At 42.7% G+C, this 20,197-nt stretch overlaps 1 protein-coding gene across 1 annotated transcript in view; it reads left to right on the top strand.

Moving 5' to 3' along the window:
• The first annotated feature begins 2,808 nt into the window (after positions 1–2,808).
• Positions 2,809–20,197, top strand: part of LOC146632883 (dedicator of cytokinesis protein 3-like) — a 247,985-nt gene continuing 230,596 nt past the window's right edge. The window contains exon 1 of the mRNA XM_085353604.1: positions 2,809–3,019. Coding sequence (XP_085209730.1) covers positions 2,983–3,019 — 37 coding nt within the window. The 5' untranslated portion in view covers positions 2,809–2,982. The remainder of the gene's footprint in view (positions 3,020–20,197) is intronic.

Here is a 20,197-nt window from a genome sequence, read left to right as displayed (position 1 = left end):
TTCATATTCTGTAAATATAAGTACGCTGAAAATACCGCCTACAGCTCTGCTTAGTTTGAGTCTGTGTGTACCACAAATTACTTTGAAACTGAAGAAAACCTTAAACCCTGATTCTCAGTGCAGCTTCTGAGTGCTTTAGTAGACGTCATCAGTCACTCTGTCCTCTGGTCATTTAAATTATCACCTCCTTTTAGCCACCAAGTTTACAAAAATTAGCCTAAATTTAATGCAAAATCCCCCAATTTGGAAACCTGAAGGTGTTGGTTAATACTGGCAGGTCCAGCTTGTTCTCTGTGAGCTTCAGACTGCATTATATCTGTAAGATACACCAAGACATAAAGATATTTATTGAAATCATAATATTTGACTAATTTTTTTCTAATCATGTGCTCTATTCAATTCGATTTAAATTTGGAAGTCGATTATCACAACAACAGTCGCCTCAAGGTGCTTTATATTGTGCAGTAGACCATACAATAATAGATACAGAGAAAAACCCAACAATCATATGACCCCCTATGATCAAGCACTTTGGTGACAGTGGGAAGGAAAAACTCCCTTTTAACAGGAAGAAACCTCCGGCTCGGTGAGGGGAGGAAGACAAAAGACACGCTGTGGTAGAGAGGTAATTTTAAATGCAGAATTTCAACAAACATCAGCAAACACACAAACTGTTTGTGTGTTTGTCTCACAGTGTGTTGCAGCTAAAACTCCAGCTGCTTATTTCACCGGGAGAGAAAAGTCAGAGAGCTAAGTTCACTCAGAGATGGAGAAAGATAAGAAAGACAGGAGAGGAGAGGAAGAAGAGAGCTTAGATTTAAAAGGAAGGGCTGCTCATTTAAAGCTCATATGTAAGTCCCCATGTTTTTAAATCTGTGCATGTGACATGTTTTTCATACTGTGAAACCTGCTGTAAATCAAACTGAGGCAGTTTTTTAAAGGCTGCATGAGAATCTGCAGGATAAACAGCTTAGTTTGCTGCACTGTGATGGATTTGCAGTAAAGAACAGTGTGTGACTGGTGCACAGTGGCTGTGCTTCATGCTCACAGCTTATAGCAGAGATTCATATGAATGTTAGCTGATGATGCTGATATTCATTCACTGAATCTCACCTTCATACCAACTTTATAGTATCTAATGTAAAGACAGCATCAACAGTGTACTGTCAGTGCAGAGGATGGGCATCAGCCAGGACAACTCATAAAACATCTGCTCACATCTGGCTGAATTCAGGCATGTACACCCACAAAAGCAGCAGGTCAGCTGATCACAGCCTGTACACTAAGAACATCCACTGGAGCTCTCAGTAGAAGTTATTGTGAGTTATGATTGTTTTCCCCACACTGAGCCATTACAACCAGTTTAGTGTCCCCCCACCGGCTGCATCCACGTTAGCCCCTGACTGCTCACATTTTCCTGTTCAGAGGCAAAGTCACCCTCTACATTCTCTGCTCATGAGATTCAAGATGAGAATATTTATTAGAATTAAAGTTTAAACTGAAGTAAAGTTTGTATTGTCATCTGCTAATATTATTTAATTATTACAGTAATAAAGCACAAGGCTCAGTTAGCTTTGCATAAAAATAGCTGGTAGTAACGTCCTCCAAAGAACTACTTTTACTTTCTTACTTTGAGTACTTTTCAGAGGCGAAGTTGAATCAGTACTTCAACTTTGACTGTAGTATTTTTCAACACTAGTACTTCTTTTTAAGTACAGAATATCTGTACTTTGGCCACCTCTGATTGTTATGAGCAGTGCACTATATTACCCCCCCCGTAGATGGGTCGTTGACTATGATGAAGACAAATAAAAAATATAAATATTTATTGTGAAAATCTGCTCATAAGAAAAGGAAAATTAAAATGCTTTAAGGTTTCTTTCTCAACGCTGTGTCATATCACCATATTTGTGACACAGCTGTCACAGCGCGTGCTGCTCTGAAGTGTCCACGCGGGGGCGCAGCACGCGCAACAAACGCGCGTGGAGCTGCTGAGCTGCAGACGGCTGTCATTAGCGGCTGTACACGCGTGTCAGTGACAGCACGACCGAGGCTGTGTCACGGTGCTGTAAAGTGATGTCACGGCCGGTGTGTGCGCGCGTGCGCGATACTGCACATGCTCAGAGTAATTCTAAGTGAGTTTATATATTATATATATATTTGCGTCTTTTATTCCCACTCGTGGTCTGAGGGGTCAGCCGCCGTAGGCTCCTGTGCGCGTGCAGGCTGTGCAGACCAAACGAGCCCCCCCTCCTGACCACCTCAGCCGCGCTCCACCCTGATCCTCTTAAACTGACGGAGGCTTCCCCGCTGCTGCGCACGGCTCGCACGCAGACGGGACTGAGCTTTTTCTTCATCTGCTCACGACAAGTTCAGCAGCTGCGAGGGAAGGAAGCGAGGTTCAGACGCATGGTTCAAAGACACAAGAGCACCAGAAGCTTCGCTCTGGAGGGATGCTCACTGAGTGAGGACAGGATTCCCGAGCCCGGACAGAACTTGACGGGAAACACGAGTGATCGTGGGATTTTCCTGAATGGGAAAGTCTCGCGCTCTAATGAAATCCTCATAAATCATAGTTCATCTGCTCCGGCCGCCTTTTTGCTTAACCAAATGCCACTCTAATGCCCACAGGTGGGGTTAAAAGCCCCCTGTTTGGCTTCAAATCGCCTTGACGCCCCTGTGGAGGATTTCTCTGGCGGTTCGTTCCCGAGGAGCGCAGCACAGCCGCTGAGATGGACCGACACACTGCGCCATGCGTCACCGCCAACCTGACAGGATACTAACCGTCATTTATTTAAGACAACTTTCACATTTTCAGAGTGGTTTAAGGTTGTTTTTTTTCCCCGTAGCCATTTTCAGTAAACTTTTGCTCCGCGGTCCTCCTCGTCTTTCTCGTCGTCACTCGGATTTCCATGAAGCGACCCATCGGGTGATTATAGCTACTTTCTTTAGAGGATTTTGCTGTGGGTGCAGCAGGACATCATGTGGACGCCGACAGAGGATGAGAAAATTGGAGTGGGTGAGTAAATCAGTGATGTTTGTCTGATGATGTCCTGGTACACAGCTTTGTTTTTTACGCAGAGGATGGTGCCAAACGCATCACCTCCAGAAACCGCAGTTAATGTTTGCGCACTTTATTTTCGTATAAAAGCATTACAGACATTCAGCTGCTCCTGCGCCTTCGATGTCTAAATCAGGTTGTAAAGTGAAAATCTGTAATCTGTGAAATGAAAGGGGTCATCTCACTGGAATCTGTTCCAAAGAAGCGCCTGTGGGTATGAGGAACTGTGCAGAGACTACAGGTTCTTATCTGCACACCGTTTACAGTATTCCCTTTGAGATGTGTCTGCGGCACCTGAGGCGCTGGAGGCTGGAAATGGTGTTTTGTTTTATCTGTTCTGTCAAGTCCTGTCTCCGGTCTGCGCGCCTGGTCTGTGGTCCTTGTCGTCTGTTCTGGTGTGGTAGAACAGATCAGAGCCTTACAGCAGTCCTGTGTAAGTGTGACGGGTGCGGGATGAGAGAGGGGCTGTGTCGTCGCTTCTGGTGTGGGTTTATAGTGCGTGAATGTGGAAAGTGGGTGAAGTGAAACTGAAGCAAGGACAGGAACAGGATGCGGTGATAATGGGCAGTGCAGGTAACTGAGACTTGACAGCAGTGATTGATTACGCAGCGTGCTGTGGCAGCACGATGACGGTGAATGTTTTCAGATGAGAGCTGGTGCTTTGGGCCCGTTAGCCAAAGATCCACAGTCCAATTATTCTCACTCCCCATTTATCTCCCGTTTATCTGCTGCACGTCTTTCAGGCAGCCACACCTAAAGGCCTGTTTGGAAAAACACTGCTGACCCAAAATCGACTTTCTTACCTCCACCAAAGAGATCATGTGATCCAAAAAGTTATAGAGTTGCATCAATGGTGTGGCTATCTGGGAAGTGACGAACGTCTGGAGTCAGCAAGGATCCAGGAACGACTCTAAACATTGTGAGATATGGTTAAATCATGTTGCCACAAGTACACATGACATTAAAGAGAAACGCTGAGTGACATCATCTTGATGTTCTCATGAAAATATCACAAACTCATCAACGTCCTGGAAGGATATTTTAGTGTGTGTGGAGTATTGTTCTTGGTCTTGTGCTCCTGCTGTGTTGGTGCTTTTTAAATGTTTGTTGCGAATGTTGCTGGATCTCTAAAGATTTTTTTTTTGTGTGCAGTCTTGTCACTAAAACTTCAGCCATGAACTCTTTACTGTCATTTTCAGGCCTGCTTATACAATAAAATGATTGGTTATGGAGGACGGTCTCTGCCTATTCCCAGGCCTACTCTGTCCTACATGTCACGTTGATCAAGGAACAAAATCTTAATTTAATTTTATAAGAATTTTATTGACACTCTAATCAACGTATATTTATGAATGCAGCATAAAATCTCCTTAATAATAATTACTGCTCCCGGCTGCAGAAGTACCAATTATAACCTTTATTTTACTTTCTAATGGCACTGGCAGCATGCCTGTATCTAATGTGGATTGCTCAAATCTGATTGGTGCATGAGCATTTCCGGTACCAGTACCGCAGGTTGCACTGCCTCTTGGACCATCCTGCTTTATTTTACAGCTGTTCTTTACCTTCCCCTCAGCACTGCTATCTTTGTGGTACAGGTCATGTTCAAGGAGCTCTTCCTCTGATGGTTATACTAACTTTCAGTTTCTTGATTCTTTCATTGTGTCAATACCCTGAGAAGATGATTTTCATGCTTATTGTATACTTTAGTGAGATTTTGAGTATTTCATGACCCCCCCCCCCCCCCCCCCCCCTCGTTGTCTCTCTCTCAAACGATTAAACATTTCCTCACTAATTGGCCCCGAGACCACCCATGCAGGTGGAACACTGTGTACTCAGTGATCTTAACTTGGACAGTTCAAGAAAATTAGCATAGGTATTTCACATGAGGTGCCAGACTTCCTGTCCCCGATGGGCAGAGGTATCGACTGACAGCTGCCAGGATCTTTCCGAGCGACCAATCCGGTGAAATGCCACACAATGTCTGCAGCGTGAGGGAGCGAGGCCTCTGCTGACAGGAAGTCAATTTGGGCAGTCATGACTCTGCCAATCTGTTAATTGGAAAGAGACATTAGCTGAATTTAAATGAGAGGCTGTGGGTGTTTTTCCTGCTTCCTGATACCTTCAGTAGACTCCAGCTGAGGATGCGTGCTGCGGCTGTTTGATTTACTCTGCTAGAAGCCTCTTAGCATCGAAATCAGAATTGTGCCACATCTTACAAGCCTTCACATCGCCCGCTGGTAGACTCCATAAAAGGAAAACGGCACCATAATCTGACAGTGCAGGAGTGTGGAAAGCAATCGTGAATATCACCCTTCAAAGACTCCATCACACAGAACATTAGGTGTTCGCTTAAAGTGCCACACATTTCACTCTGCAGGGTGGTGACACTGCTGGAAAAAGAGATCCACACGATAATGACATCGTAAGAGGAGCACAGGTGCAGTCGTCACCGCCCACATGTTCACAGTAAATCTGACAGCTTAGTTATCTTTTAGGAGAATCGTAAGAAAAGACATTCGGGAAATGGACTCTAAAGTTCTGTAAAAGTCCATCACGAAAACAACTTTGTTATTAAAATGATAATTGTCATAAATTTTCTATAAAGTTATGGAAAAGTCACCTGATTTGGATGTTACCCTCACACTGATTGATCATTATCAGTTATCTATCAGACCCCCACGAGCAGAACATGGCAACTGTGGGGAGGAAGAACTCCCTTTTAACAGAAAGAGATCTCTAACACCTGTTGTCAGAGACCTCTAGTGGCCATGTGAAAAAATGCTTGAGACATTTCCTGATGTGGTAAAATAAGAAAATGGAGCTTTGGGTTGGGAAAAAGATGATACTTACCAAGTACTAACGCAAACTAAACAGTGTAAAAAACTACATTGAATATTTTAATGAAAGCTCAGTCCAGAAATCCAGAGTCAAGTGGACCAAGCCTCCACTGCCGTCCTCTCTCTCTTCAGCAGTGTGGAGTCACCATCACGAGTGAGGTGATGGCTGCCGTGTAGAGGGTAGAGGAGGAAATAAGTATGGGACCGATAACATCTGATAACGGCCGTTTGGTGCGCTGACAATACGGAAACGTGGAAAAAATGATGTGTAACTGTGACTGACTGAGAGCTGAAAAAAGGAAAAGAAAGAGGAAATTCTTTATTTGCCACTGGATAGAGGGAAGAACGCAGAAATCCTAAAAACACCGTCCTTTGAAACTACAGAGTCGCGTATCCCTTCAATGTTTCCATGTAAGTATGCTTTGTGTGCCCTTTGTTAATCCAGCCATTTGTGTTTTTGCTGCATAATGCTTTGCATACCAAGGCAGGGAGAGTGGTAACTCATAGAGCCCTTCCAATGGAGTTGGGATGACTAGTGCCTGGTTGTAGAAAACAGCTATTCAGCTGCATGAATGCAGCTTTGTGGCACCCATAGAGGTTCCTGAATGCAGCTTCACCTCCCCCAGGGCTGCACAGCACAGCACTCAGTTCTCACACTCAGATAACACAGAACGCACACAGACAGACAGACAGGCAGAGAGGAAGACAGATGGACAAATGAACAGACGTTCCAGACAGCCTCCTTATGAAATGCACCTGCTGAAGATGAGAACTCTCTCTGTTAGCCACAGAAAAGTTTGCAAATCAGTCAGTCTGTGTTTAAAATTGCAAGAGCACTGAAGCTGTATGTGAAGGGTTTACATTCTGGGCCTTAGAAGTGATTCTTATTCAGAAGTTTTTTCTAATGGCCAGCAGGGGGCGTTCCTCTGATTTCAAAGGTAATTCTGACGGTGTAGAAATCTACGAGGAAAAAGTTCCACAGTTCACCTGAGCTGTCCACACTTTGTTAGGGAGTTCATGAGCCCAGTCGCTAGTTTGAAGTCTTATTTAATATGAAGTTATGTTATGTTTGTAAATCGTGATTCCAATTAGAGCCAAAAAGACGGATAAAGGAAGGCACGATTTAGGGCGGAGCTATGTTTTTATTAAGTCACAATTCTATGAGCACTCTGTGTCCAGTCTCAAGACATCAAGACAGTGTGGGGCAAATACCCTGCTAACAGGAACGCACTGTTCAGTCTGAGACGTCGTGGTAGCTACGTCCATCTTTTATGTACAGTCTATAATTCCTAGCAAATTCAACTGTAAATCATCAGGTTTCCTGATATCCAAACATCCTCCTACATAAAACACACAGATGGTTCATTGTTGTTTAGACACACTGAAATCAGAAAGAACTGACACACACAACACACAGGTGGGCAGGTGACTTTAACACAGACATGTCGTACAGCATCACATTCGTCACACCTCCAGCAGGCGTGCAGCAGCGTACACGGCGCTAAAACTGTAACACTGTGAAGGTGACAGAGGTGTAAAGGAGCGCGGCACCTTGTTTGTCTCTCTTTGTCTTCACTCTGACTTATTTATTCTGGACCAGCTTTTCATTTTGCCGCCGTCGCCTGTGCTCATCTGTCACTGCTGTGAACCGGAGGGTGGGGGGCTGGAGAGGGCTTCTAGTGTCAGACTTTATAAACCAACTTTAATGAATTCTTATGTCATTTGTTTTCCTCGCCTTTGAGTCAGACTCGGCCTATTTGTCAAATGTCATAGCTTCATCGTAAAAAACGTATCTTGACAAGACTTTGAAGGATGATGCGTCACTGGGCTATATCCGGTGTGAATAAGCGGCTTGATGGCGGTCAGAACATTGGAGAACAAGCTTAAGGATGTGAGAAACTTTTATTATCGTCAGAGGACATTTTTTGTACTTCTGATAAGTTTTGGAGGAAATCACCTCTTTTTGTGGCTGTTGGAGGAACTTGGAGGATAAAAGTCATCACAATTATGCTTTCAGGATCTTTATTTTTTGGAACGTTGAGCCTATTTTCATTCTGGGTGGTCAATTAATGCCATTTCGTCAAAGCGCTGAGTGGCTCCTTGATGTACTAAGTGTCCTCTGGCAGTGAAGTTCTGTCATTAAGTCTGTCATTTTTCTTTACTGACTGCTTGTGTGGATACCGCCCACGTGGACTTTGTACAACTCTAAAACCTTACAGTGGTCAGTTCTGCTGCGGCTGGTGTGTCAAAGCCCTGAAACCAAAGTGAAGCTTTAGGCATAACAGGGCGAGGCCGACACCTTTTGGAAAAAGATGATGCTGCATCTGCACAGGCGAGTCACCAAGTCTGTTTCTTCTGAAAGAGCCTTTTAACTCTTATTTAAATACACTTTACACATTTCTGCCTTCAGAAAAATCCAACTCCCTAAAGATAAAATCTTCATGTTCTTTAGAAATATTTGATGCATTTTTCCATAAACTAAAAATGTTTTTTGTGATGTGAAAAATAAACTTTCCTACATTCACATTATAAATGAATCCTCGCCGTATTCACTTCAGCAAGTCATTAATTTACTGCCTGAAAAATCTGCTTCTGTGAATGTGATAAAGTACAGTTCCATAAAAGAAAACATTATATCTGCTTTTATGTCCTTTTATGAGACGATACTTTTAATGTGGTTTGTGCCCAACAATGATTTGTACATCTGAAGTTTGTCTTTGAGGAAATACGTTCACTCTCTCTTCTGTCATGACTCTGCCACTCATGAACCATTAGGCGAGAAGAACTCAAGTTGGACACGATGAATTATCACCACTGCCTGTGGAAACTGATAGCAAGTCCGTCCATCCATTCATCCATCCAGGTCCATCACTCCTTCAGTCCGTCTTTTAATCCCACGTCAAAGCAACGAGTTAACAAAGACACAGATTGTCCTTATTAATATGGTCCTTTCTTAAAGGGCTTGTGTACTGTATCATAAGGTAAAGACAGTCCTTTTCTGTGTCTCTTGCTCTGACTTTTGGAAAGTTTTAGTAAGTTTCTCAGATACGATTCAAGCACGATTGTTACTGTGCTGAAGGGACCTTAGGAACACACCCCTGTTCAGCTGCTCAACGTACCCAGTCCATCTAATTTCTCCACTGCTTATCCTGTTTGCGTCTCACAGGGTTAAAGCCTCTCAGAGCATTGGTCAAGAGGTTTATCTCAAAGAATAAGATTATTTCTGCAGACCCTGTTTTATAAATGCAAGCTTAATCTGTATTAGGAGGCCATTTTTCTGATTGCTTTGACCTGAAAACCAGCCTGTTGTCTGTTAGTGTTTTGGTGCCGGTGCTGATGTTTTGACAAAGCTGTGAACATCTCAAAGATACGCCCAAACTATTCCTCACTGATGTGGACGAGGTGATGAATGACATCAGTGCAACAGTAGGATGGGTTGCTCAGTTCGTCACATTTATGCTCTTGTAAGGGAACCCTTGGTGACACATTCTGACACACTGTGTTTGTCCTGTTTTTCATAATTTTCCATTGTGAAGATGTGCATTTGAAGTCAAACGTGGCTAAAGTCAAAAAGATACAAAATCCCAAATGGGACACAGGTGAGAAACCCGCAGCTTCCATCAGAATTTGACAGAAAAACAATATTTCACACCCTAGAATGAGAACACGTGGAGAAACACCAACGCCTGCTACATGATCATCCAACTGTGCTGCTCGTGAGCTTTGGAAGCGTCAAACAGTTGCACACTTATCAGCATTCACATGTTTGTGACCCAGATTTATAGCTTTGGTCATATGGCTTCTATAACATAAGTCTCAGAGGACAGAAGCATCAAACTGGTAGGAAGTCTCACGTGGTTTGCAGGATACTGAAACGTAAGCAGGTCAGGCTTCTCCGGGGCTAACTGCTGACAGTTTTAAGAGCCTATAGATGGCTTTCAATGTGCGTAGCTTGTTTACCTACAGCGCACTGATAACTGGTCACTATGCACGTGTACTTGATTAATAAAAGTACCTGCTCTCACCTGTTCACGTCATCTGGTGATGGGGCGGGACTTTGTGTAGATCACAGTGTTTACACTGAATAAAGCAGTTTGTGTTGTTTGTTCCTGATCTGTTCTCTGCATGAAAATGTTGCGCTGGGAAAAGATTATGCAGCACAGTGATATAAATACACACAATAAATAAATGTATTCTATTGCAATCAGTTCAGCTTAATTAGTTAATGGCATCCCGTAGCAAACCCCAGCAGCACTTTGCAACTGCATAAAAGATAAGTAACTAATTACACCAAATGAATACCGACTAACTTCATGGGTTAGAAAGAGGCAGAGAAAGAGAACACAGGCAGAGGGGAGTCAGAGCGGAGATACGGTGAGGTAATCAGACTGAGAGGGAGACGCTGAGCTGGTAATGTTGTGTTGTTTCCAGCTGACAACTAGTCGGCTAAACAGAAGGTGAAGTCATCACCGCAGTCCCCGACTGGCACACACCCAGCGCTCAGCAAGGTGCTTATTACTGTGTGTGTGTGTAACAAGTAACACTCAAAGAACTAATACTTATAAAACAAAGGTCATTTGATTACAAAGTTCTTTGCAGTTCTTAAAAATGATTGCCAGCATCTAAAGTGCACATTACATCAGCCTTGTGTTCTGGTTTTGCATTGATTGTAACTGCGTCTTTAGTGGGTAACATTTTCATAAAAGGTGCAGCACAGACGCATTTATTCAGTCCTGTCATTCTGCATATAAGCAGGTCATTAATTTGCTTTTATGTTTTTAATTTTAATCAGAACGACTACAACTGTAATCAAGAGCAGATTCTTTTTTTCTTCCAAGGCCCATTAATGAAAACAGACACGACACCGGAGCAGCGTGAAGAGAACGCGTTGTTTTGGAGGTCGGTTGCTGGCTAAACCAACTAAGATTTATCAGATGGATAGGGTGTCATGGGATGTCAGCTGGCCTGAGATCAGCTGATCGTGGATGATCTAAACTAACAGAAATCAACAAAATACAAAAAGGAAGAAAGCCTTTGAGATCAATTTACTGGTTTTACAGGCTTTGATCTAACATGAGTGTTCAGGTTAAGCATGCCTAAACTGGTTAAATCAGTTACATTTGTTCACACGTACATTAAGAACAAAACACTGGTGTGTGTTTCATCAGGTAAAATGCTATCAGAGGACAAGTTTCCCTGGGAGGGGTGAAGTGAGCATGGCTGGATTCAATTGGCTGCTGCAGGGAGAGGCAGATGGCTTGATCTGCTAAGACACACTTCTCTGTGTAGGTGAAAATTGTGCTGGTCCAACCTTTTGTGAACTCTGGTGGGTGCTGTCCTTAGGCCTAAACATGACCAGTGCCAGTGTTAACACACAATACCGAGCGCTGCTCTTGTGTGAGCGAGGTGGACTCAGTGCTGTTTCTGTTCTCAGCCTTCACACGCGATGTGAGGAGGCTGAAAGATTAAAGTATGATGAGGCTTGAGAGCAGCTGGCTGCTGTCCGTGGTGCTGAAACACACCCAGTCGAGCAGGGATGGGGGGTGGAGGAGATCCTCGCCTCCACCACGTACTTTCTCCCTCCTCTGGAGAAACAGAAAGTTAAGTCACGATAAAGAGGTTGCAGCGTTTTCGCACGTAGGCGGGGAAGTTCATCACACGCAGCAGTAAGCTCGTGTGTACGATATGAGTCGTGCTTCATACCCAAAATAAAAACCAAGGCGGCCCTTACAAACTTGAAAATGCATTTTGGTTTATACTGAACAGCAGTTGAAGAGAAGAAGCCAAAAGCAAAGAGCTCAGAGAGGGATTACTCAGAGCCCAGCAGCGTGTTTAACGTTTCCTGCGTCCCGGAGTCATTTTGAAATGATTTCTTCAAAATAAGGATATTTTACATCGCAGTGTGTGTTCGTGGATGCTTTGGGGATATGCTGATTTCTACTTATGTCCTCTGTGTATTTTATGTATTTGAACAAGTATGTATTTTTGTGTATTTCAGTGCAAGCGCACCTCTTTCCTTTTACAGTTTTACTTCCTGCTTAAAAGCCCAAACTCTCACACACACAGTGTTTAGTTCAGTCTGAGCCAAGATGGCGGATCTTCCAACGTAGTCCAGCAGAGGCGGTCTCTTCTGTCCTCATCCATGTCCATATGAACAAAACAAATGTTTTCCACTTTTAAAGGGTAAAAAGTGCATTTAGAGGCTGCAGGGTTGGAGGTGGTAATCCTTTACTAGTTATCATTAAAACTTGCTTAGTCAATAAAACTACTGTGTTAGGACTAGAAGACAATCCAGTGGTTTCTATTCTTGACAAAATACACCCATCAGACCCAAACAGAAATCCATAAGTTTCAGAGACAAACTTATAAAGAATTAGCATCAAAAACATGAATTCATAGACTGAGCTGAGGGCCTGTCGTCCGGCCTGAGTTTGATGGAAGCTTCCAGCCCTGCAGGCCAGCAGGTATCACTCGTATGAAAGAAATCTGAAATTAAAATATAAACAAACAAATGAAAAAGAGGTGGACACACACCACACATTTTCATATTAAGGTTAACTTAAGAATTTGTGTTACACTTACTGACCTAAATTATCACGATTATGTTGCGTACAATAAAAAAGCATCCCTAGCTTTTCATGTGCTTCTGCTTTTCAGTCCAATAGATGTGTTAATGAAGCTCCCATTAAACATCCTCTGTATTCTAATGCCATCAGTGCGTGTTGATTCAGACTGAGCGTGTTGTGCCCACAGAAACACCCTGTGGATTTTTTTTAAACTCTCCTCTCAAATTCTCTTTAGACTTGAGACTTTAATCTCGGTGTCTGTCACCGTCATGCTGCCTCTCTGTATCTTTCCCCGTATCTCAGTCTGCTGCTTCCATCTGCAACCCCTCCTGTCTTTATTTGCTTTTATGTGAAAATTCACAATCTCCACATCTCTGTCTATCCCTTACACCCCCATACACACACGTCTATCTTCACTGGCCTCCACTCAAATCACAGTTGGAGCTGGAAACACGGATGCACCGACTGCACCACAAAGTAAAATTAGAAGAAGGATTCTCAGTGTTGGTGGAGCGACTGTTACTGGAACAGGTTAGCACACAATTTGTGACACACTTCTTGCCATCCTGAGATAACTGGAGCTGAGGAACGGCTTTGAAAGTTACCGGATAACGATCTCCCCCATCTCACCCCGCCCTTGTCTGCTCTGTACTCTTCTCCCCACTCTGCCTCACCCCCCGTGGTTCTGGCTCTTGGGGAAGTGAGTTAGGTTGATGTCAAAGCACAGGCTTGTCGTCTAGTTTATATGCACAAAGAGGACAGCTCATCTTTTGAACTGGGATGGTAATTAAAAAAAAAAAGAAAAGAAAAGTTTAAAAGAGAATAAAATCATAAAGTTTTAATTTGTGGTCCATGTGTCAGAAAACTCTGGATGTGGGCTGCATCTCCAGCTGGCAGTCAGGCAGTGTGTGTGTGTGTGTGTGTGTGTGTGTGTGTGTGTGTGTGTGTGTGTGTGTGTGTGTGTGTGTGTGTGTGTGTGTGTGTGTGTGTCTCAGGGGTTTTAAACACAGCAGCATTCTAGAGGAGAGTTCCGTTGTTGTTATGGTTACGTTCAGTTTCCGCGGACACCCTGGCAAGGCTGGTTTCTTATCGCCATAACAACGGTCCAACTTCCCAGCCTCCATCCAGAGAGGCGGACCACGAGCGGCTCCGATCACTGACAACATAAACATGTTGCTTCAGTAAAACCAGTTTCTCCGACACAGAAGCTCTGACAGTCACACACACTAACTTTTATCTAAAGTGCAAAGTTACGCAGCTACATCAGTGGGTCGTAGTTTTATCAGACTCTTTTGTCACTGATTGCTGGGTATGTTTACACGGTCACAAGCATCCCGGTGCACGTGTTGGCACATGTAAATATCATCTCCTGATTTAGAGAAAAGTTGCAGATGTTCATCTTTTCCAAAGCTGTAATGTTGCTGGTCAGAGAAAGGCCATAGACTTTATATACCAGATTTAGCTCCTGGGTCTTACAAACAGCATATGCTTGAAATCTGCACTTTATAAAACCAGCAGGATGTGAGTCCTCTGGCTGTAAAAAGAAGTTTATGTTTTATTAAAAGTTTGAGAAAATGTCCCTTGGCTTCCTTGATTCTTGCACTTTTCTGATGATTTTTATGAACTCAGTTCTTAGTTTAAATTCTTTTTTAAAAGGACTTATGTTCATTTTGGTCCCTATTAGAGTCAAAAAGTAGAATAAAGCCTGAGACATGGTTTTAAAAAACGAAGTGATCAGCTCGAGTCTACAAAAACAGGGCCTGCCAAACCAGCAGGTGATGTTGTGCATCCCAAGCTCGGGGAGTCTTGGGCTGCTGTTCTTCATCATATCAGTTTCTATAACTTTCCTATCCTTTGACAGCCAAATTAAGCAGATCTCTAGACCTTGATTGTTCCATCTGCTATTCCCGTTTCCATTGGTGGAGTTCTGATTCCCACTCCGGAGCCAGTTCCATGCATTTCCATCATGACACCAGGTAACTAGACCGTGTCAAACTTTACAGATTTACTGTCATGAGCCGAATGCAGTTTATACATACGTACGGCCTCACTTACACAGTATTTCATAGTCGAGTCCTGCAGTGTAGCATATCTCCTCCTTTACAATCACTGTCATCTTAGTAGTTTAGGTAAAAAAGTGCAGCCTGCCCACGGTATCCACCTAAGGACCCAGGGTGATGAAGCTTTTCAGACGGTGGTTCCAGATGTGTGGACCTGAACTCACAAATCTGCTGAATTTTAGCGGTTCTGCTGGCACCAGGTCTGCGTGATGTTCTGTGTATCTGCTGTGCATTTGGTAATGCTTTGAATTTTTTGTATTTCTTTTGCTCTTAATTTTATTTTGGTTTGGTTTGAATGTCATCATTGTGTGTGGGATTCCTTGCAACAACACATTGGCCAGCATGAGGAAAAGATTACAGCTTGGGTTAAAATGATTACTTTGCTAATATCAGGATATTTGATAAGTTTAAAGCACTTATGATGCTTAAAAACACTGCTGTTTGGAAATGGTCACATGATCTGTGGTTTACTGTGCTGACCCATCCATTCGACTCTAATAACATGACCTCAGTTACTACGCTGTCTGGAGTCACCTCCTGAGACTTTAAAAGGATGATTCTGTCATTCTTCTTGAGAATCACTGTCATCCATTTTGGGTGAAACATCCTTCAGGCTGGGCACATTCTTGTGATGCTGTTATTCTCTGTGCAGTCACATCTATCTCCTGTTCATCACTGAGGAGCTCCACTCAAGCAGTTTGTAAATGATTTGAGCGAGGGCTCCTGAGAGAGACAGAGAGGACTCTGTGTCTCTTTAGTTTCCATAGCTGGAATTTAAACTAGCAAACCTTCAGTGGATTTCCTCTGGCTCCTGGCTTTGGCTTCTTCTGCATGTCTCCCAAAAACCTGAAATTACAGAAGTTCTGTTTAACTATCTGTTCTCAATTTACCAACCAAATGAGTTATTCTGGTTTTCAAGGCTGTTTCATGGAATTTGTTTAAATTAAATTTTGTAAATAAGGGTCTTGAAGGTCCCATCCAGAAGCAGATGGCTGGACTTTCAGTGACACTTCAGAAAATCCTCAGATTTCTCTTGAGCTTCACAACTTATTGGTTTATTTTCAACCTTTCACTGTTTTTAGATTGATATACATTAATGGAGGACATTTTTAGAACCACTGTTTTAATAAAAGTTGCAAACAGCACGATGGAAACACTTCACTACACATAATTGTGTAGTGAAGTGTTATTGGCAAATTGTACATAAAATCAAAATAAACGTAATAATTCTTCAGAAAAATGTTCCACATAATTGTTTTTAGATTTTTATTACAGGTGTTGTAGGTTGATGTCTGACCTGAACATGTATTGCATCCTCATAGTTTGACTTTTAGAAGTTTCTTTCTTTCTTACTCTTTTCAGCCCTCCACACTTTCCCTTTCCCTTGATGTGAATAGAAAGAGGTTGTCAGCCATTCTGGACACAGTTTCTGGAAGTGCAACACCGGCCTGTCTGTCTCTGGATTTATTGATTAGTGCTTTTAAAAAAGGTCAATAGTTCTGCAGTCCTGCAGCTGGTCCAAAGTAAGTTCAACAGAGTTACACTTTTCACAATGTCAACAAATTCCTCCTCCTCTTCAAGTTTATTGATTACAGCTTAAGACTGGGCTGCTTGCAGAGTAGTTTTTATTTGACCTGTTGAGGCCAAGTCGATGAGTAATGAAAGAAAAATACAGCAGAACATGAAGTAAATGAGGGAATTTATTTTTAATCACACATCAGGGAGCAAGTGGGAAAAGCAGGCTTTTGTGTTGTTGTTTGGGTTTTCTAAAGCTTTTTAAACACGTATAAATAGTAGGAGTGCAACGATACTCGTATCGATATTGAACCGTTCGATACAGTGCTTTCGGTTCGGTACGCATATGTATCGAACAATACAAAATTTTTAATTTATTTTATCAACTTTCCTTCTGACGATGCTGTCTGTGTTGAGCGCTCAGTGGATCTGCGCTCGACAGTGCAGCCTAGGCGGAGTAGTCGAACACAGATTTACTGAGCGCAGTGCAAGCTAGCGAGACAGAAGCTAAGCTCCTTGCAACATGGCAAATTGGACCTCCCCCACCCTCATTCAGATCTGGCGTTTGGAACTATTTTGGTCTTCATGTGAAGTATGACCCTGAAGGTAAGCGCGTCATGGACTAAAGTAAAACAGGATGTCGGATGTGCCACGCAATGCTCAATTACATGGGTGGGAGCTAGTGCGTTAACGCAGTTAGCTCGTTAACGGAGATTTGCCGTGTTGTGGCGTTAAGGTCATTTCAGATTAACGCTGACAGCACTAGTGGGAACACAACGAATATGACTGCACATTTACGCCGACAGCATCCTAGTGCAAAGACAAGTGGAAGCAGAAAAAAAACAAGCAAGCATGCTACAAACTTTACCCGAGTCATTTAGACAGCCGTTAGCACAGGATTCTCCTTATGGGGACCTGATATGTTTAATATGCTGCTGAGAATATAGCCCAGAAGAAGCGGATAGTATAGCTTTTATTTTGGAAAGAGCCATTTCTCTGTAATAAACTCTCTTTTCCAAAGATGAGTGATTCCTCAATCAGATTTATTTATTATTTTATTACTTTGTTGTTTCAGCAACATTCAATTTAAAAACTGTACTTTTGAGTTAAAATATATATTTATAATTTTAATAAATGACAAATTAAAAAGGCATGAACATTTTTTTGTATCGAAAAAATATCGAACCGTGAATTTTGTGTATCGTTGCACCCCTAATATATATATATCTTGTAGTTTTGATTGGATGATGGCTGCTTGTGTTGAACCTTCTTATTGTGTTTAACTTGTGGTCTGTGAGCTCCATGGATGAAACGAGAGAATCGAAATCAGAAGCTTCACTGAGCACAAAGTACATTTTTACAGCAAGTGAAAACATCACCACACAAAAAGCCTAAAAAGAAAGACAACAATTCAAAGTCAAAAAAGACAAATATAACTTTTATGAGTTTGCTTTTGATTTTATGAAAACTCCCTTTTGGACCCGGCTCCTACTGTACCACCCTGCATCCTCCGGCTTTCTGTGCAGTGATTCAGGCTCGACAGTGTCTCCACATACAAAGCCGGGGCTACTTTTTAATGAGGCCAGACCCCAAGGTGAGAAAAACAATTACTTATTCAGGCACCGAGGTGAAGAAAGTTTAACACCCCTCATTTATTCCATGTCCGTATTTACTCCTGAGTTGCTGAGGGAAGATTTCCTGTGTGTTTTGGTGATTTTCTGAGTGTGCTCTGCTCTGAGCGTCATTCCCCCTCTGCATGGAGAGGACACAAATGTTTGTGACACCACAGGCTGGGGGGCAGACGCCATGACCTAATTATCGGTTTCCTTTCAGTTTTCCAACATATTTTTTAGCTCTTCCAAAACGTCAGAGGTCTTACATCATTTCTTGCTCTCAGTCTCTGCAAACCTCTTATTTCTTCTAAACCTGTATTTTCCCCCCACCCCCTCCCTTCTATCCATCCATCTCCCACTTTGTCTAATGAATATTTCACATAGAAATGCTATTTTTAGATGTCATCGTTCCCGCGCTCCGTCCATCAGGCTCAGCTTTCTGATCTGCACAGTTTATTCAGCCGTTATCAGATTGGGGTTGAGTTTCATGTCACTTTCAATTAGCATCGATTCTTAGAACAAAGATGTTTTTTTTTTCATTTCATTCATAAAGGATGGAAGGTTCACCCTAATTAATTTTAGTGTAGAGCGGCTTTTATTAGTGTTAAGAGGAAAAGTGCTTCTCCCAATTTTGACTGGATGTCCTTCATTTGGCTGCAGCTCTCACTGTAAGTAGGGTGACAGGTGGTCACACCTGAGAGAAAATTTGGTTTTTTTGTGTTGCTTTTATGGAAAAGCTGATCATAATTGGAGCCTTTAAATTGGAAGAATGAAATCACAGGTATGGCCTAATTTCATGTCAGTTAAGTTCCTAAAATTTTGTGCAGCTTGTCTTTTAATCGTCTCATATCTTAAAGTTATGTCATTGAGAGAAGATATCGCTGATGTGGTTACCTCAAGCACGTCGCTGGGTGGAATGCCCAACAGATCCACACTCGTTTTATATTCAGACCAATCAGAAGAAAGTTGGCTTAAAGTGGGAGGAGCTAAGGGAGTGGATGAACTGAAGGGCTGCAGAGGCCAGGATAAGATGCATTTTAACAAATATGGCAACGAATCAAGCAGCGGTACTTTACTAGAGTTCAAGAATAAAGACATGGAGTTGAAAATAGAATAGAGTGAGTGAAGGCTCATAAATCATGCAAATACTGTAACTGGTTTTACATCCTAGTGTAGCTCGTGAGATTCCAGTACGCACAAGAAATAAAACATCCCCTTTATTATATTTAAAGAAAAATAAGATTGTTGTTGGATCTTGATGCAGTTTTACATTCTCGATTTTACAACAACTGTATCTTCCTCTATGCTTGCTTACTTTGTTCTCCCTGTGATATTAAAGATCTTTACTGTACGGCACATGTGTCAAAGTCAAGGCCCGCGGGCCACATCCGGCCCGGCGTACATTTATATCCGGCCCGCGAGATCATTTTATACAGATGTACTATTATTGTTATGCATGGCCAGCGCCAGTGGGTGACTGAATATATGTTTACAGACATGCTGGTAAAGCCGTGCGTCTTATTAGTGGAGCTAATGTGGCTGTAATGAAGGAATTTAATATAAGACGGCACTACGAGACACAAAGTGAAGCTGTTGTGAAAGCAAGTTTTATTGTAGCAGAGGAGCCAAATGAGCCCGGTACCACTCTGAAGAGCTGCAGGATGAAGCTGTGCGACGTCTTGTGTCCAGACAAAACTTCATTGCATACTCTCTTGCTGTGGATGAAAGTACAGACATGATGGACATTGCACAGCTGACCATCTTTGTCTGTGGAGAGGAAATATTGGACATTAAATCGATGCACGGGACAACGACAGGAAAAGACATTTTTTAAAACGTATGTCAAAGTGTAACCGACATGAAACTGTCCTGGGACAAACTTGTTGGACTTACAACAGATGGAGCGCCGGAGTTGTGCGGTGAAAAAAGCGGACTAGTCCGCAGGATGCGAGTAAAGATGCAGGAGAACTGTACCGGTGAGTGAACAGCACATCACTGCATCACACACCAGGAAACGCTGTGTGGTGAAGTCCTAAAAATGGAGTGATCACTGTAAGGCAGACCGTACATTTTATCTGAGCTAAAAGTTTAAATCACCGTCAGTTTCAGTCTTTTATGTGGGAAATAGATTCAGAGTTTGTCGACATTCCTTCATGCAGAGCTCCGCTGGCTGAGTTGGGGAAAAGTTCTCAACAGAGTTTTTGAGCTCAGCAAGGAAACCTGTCAGTTCATGGACATGTATGATGCGGTGAAGGCGTTTCAAGTGAAGCTGTCACAAATGCACCAGTGCAGCCTGCCTCACTTCCCCTGCTGCCGAGTAATGCTGAACCAAGTCAGCTGAGCTGCACCTGTGCAGATTCAGATGGAGCTGCAGTGTAATGATGCACTCAGGGAAAGTACGACAGTGAATGGCCCGCACGGTTTATTAGCTCCACTCCTGCAGCAATGCACAGCTCCGTCTACATGCGGCTCCAACCTTGTGTTTGCTGTCATTTATTTTTTCTGGGGTTTTTGGCAGCATGTTCATATTTCTAACTTGCAT

Source organism: Diplotaxodon limnothrissa, linkage group LG5 (assembly GCF_057381915.1).
Source record: "Diplotaxodon limnothrissa isolate DT_005_m linkage group LG5, D_limnothrissa_male_GT1.1, whole genome shotgun sequence".
NCBI lineage: Eukaryota > Metazoa > Chordata > Actinopteri > Cichliformes > Cichlidae > Diplotaxodon > Diplotaxodon limnothrissa.
The sequence above is the reverse complement of the archived record's forward strand: the minus strand, read 5'-3'. Positions and strand labels throughout refer to the sequence as shown.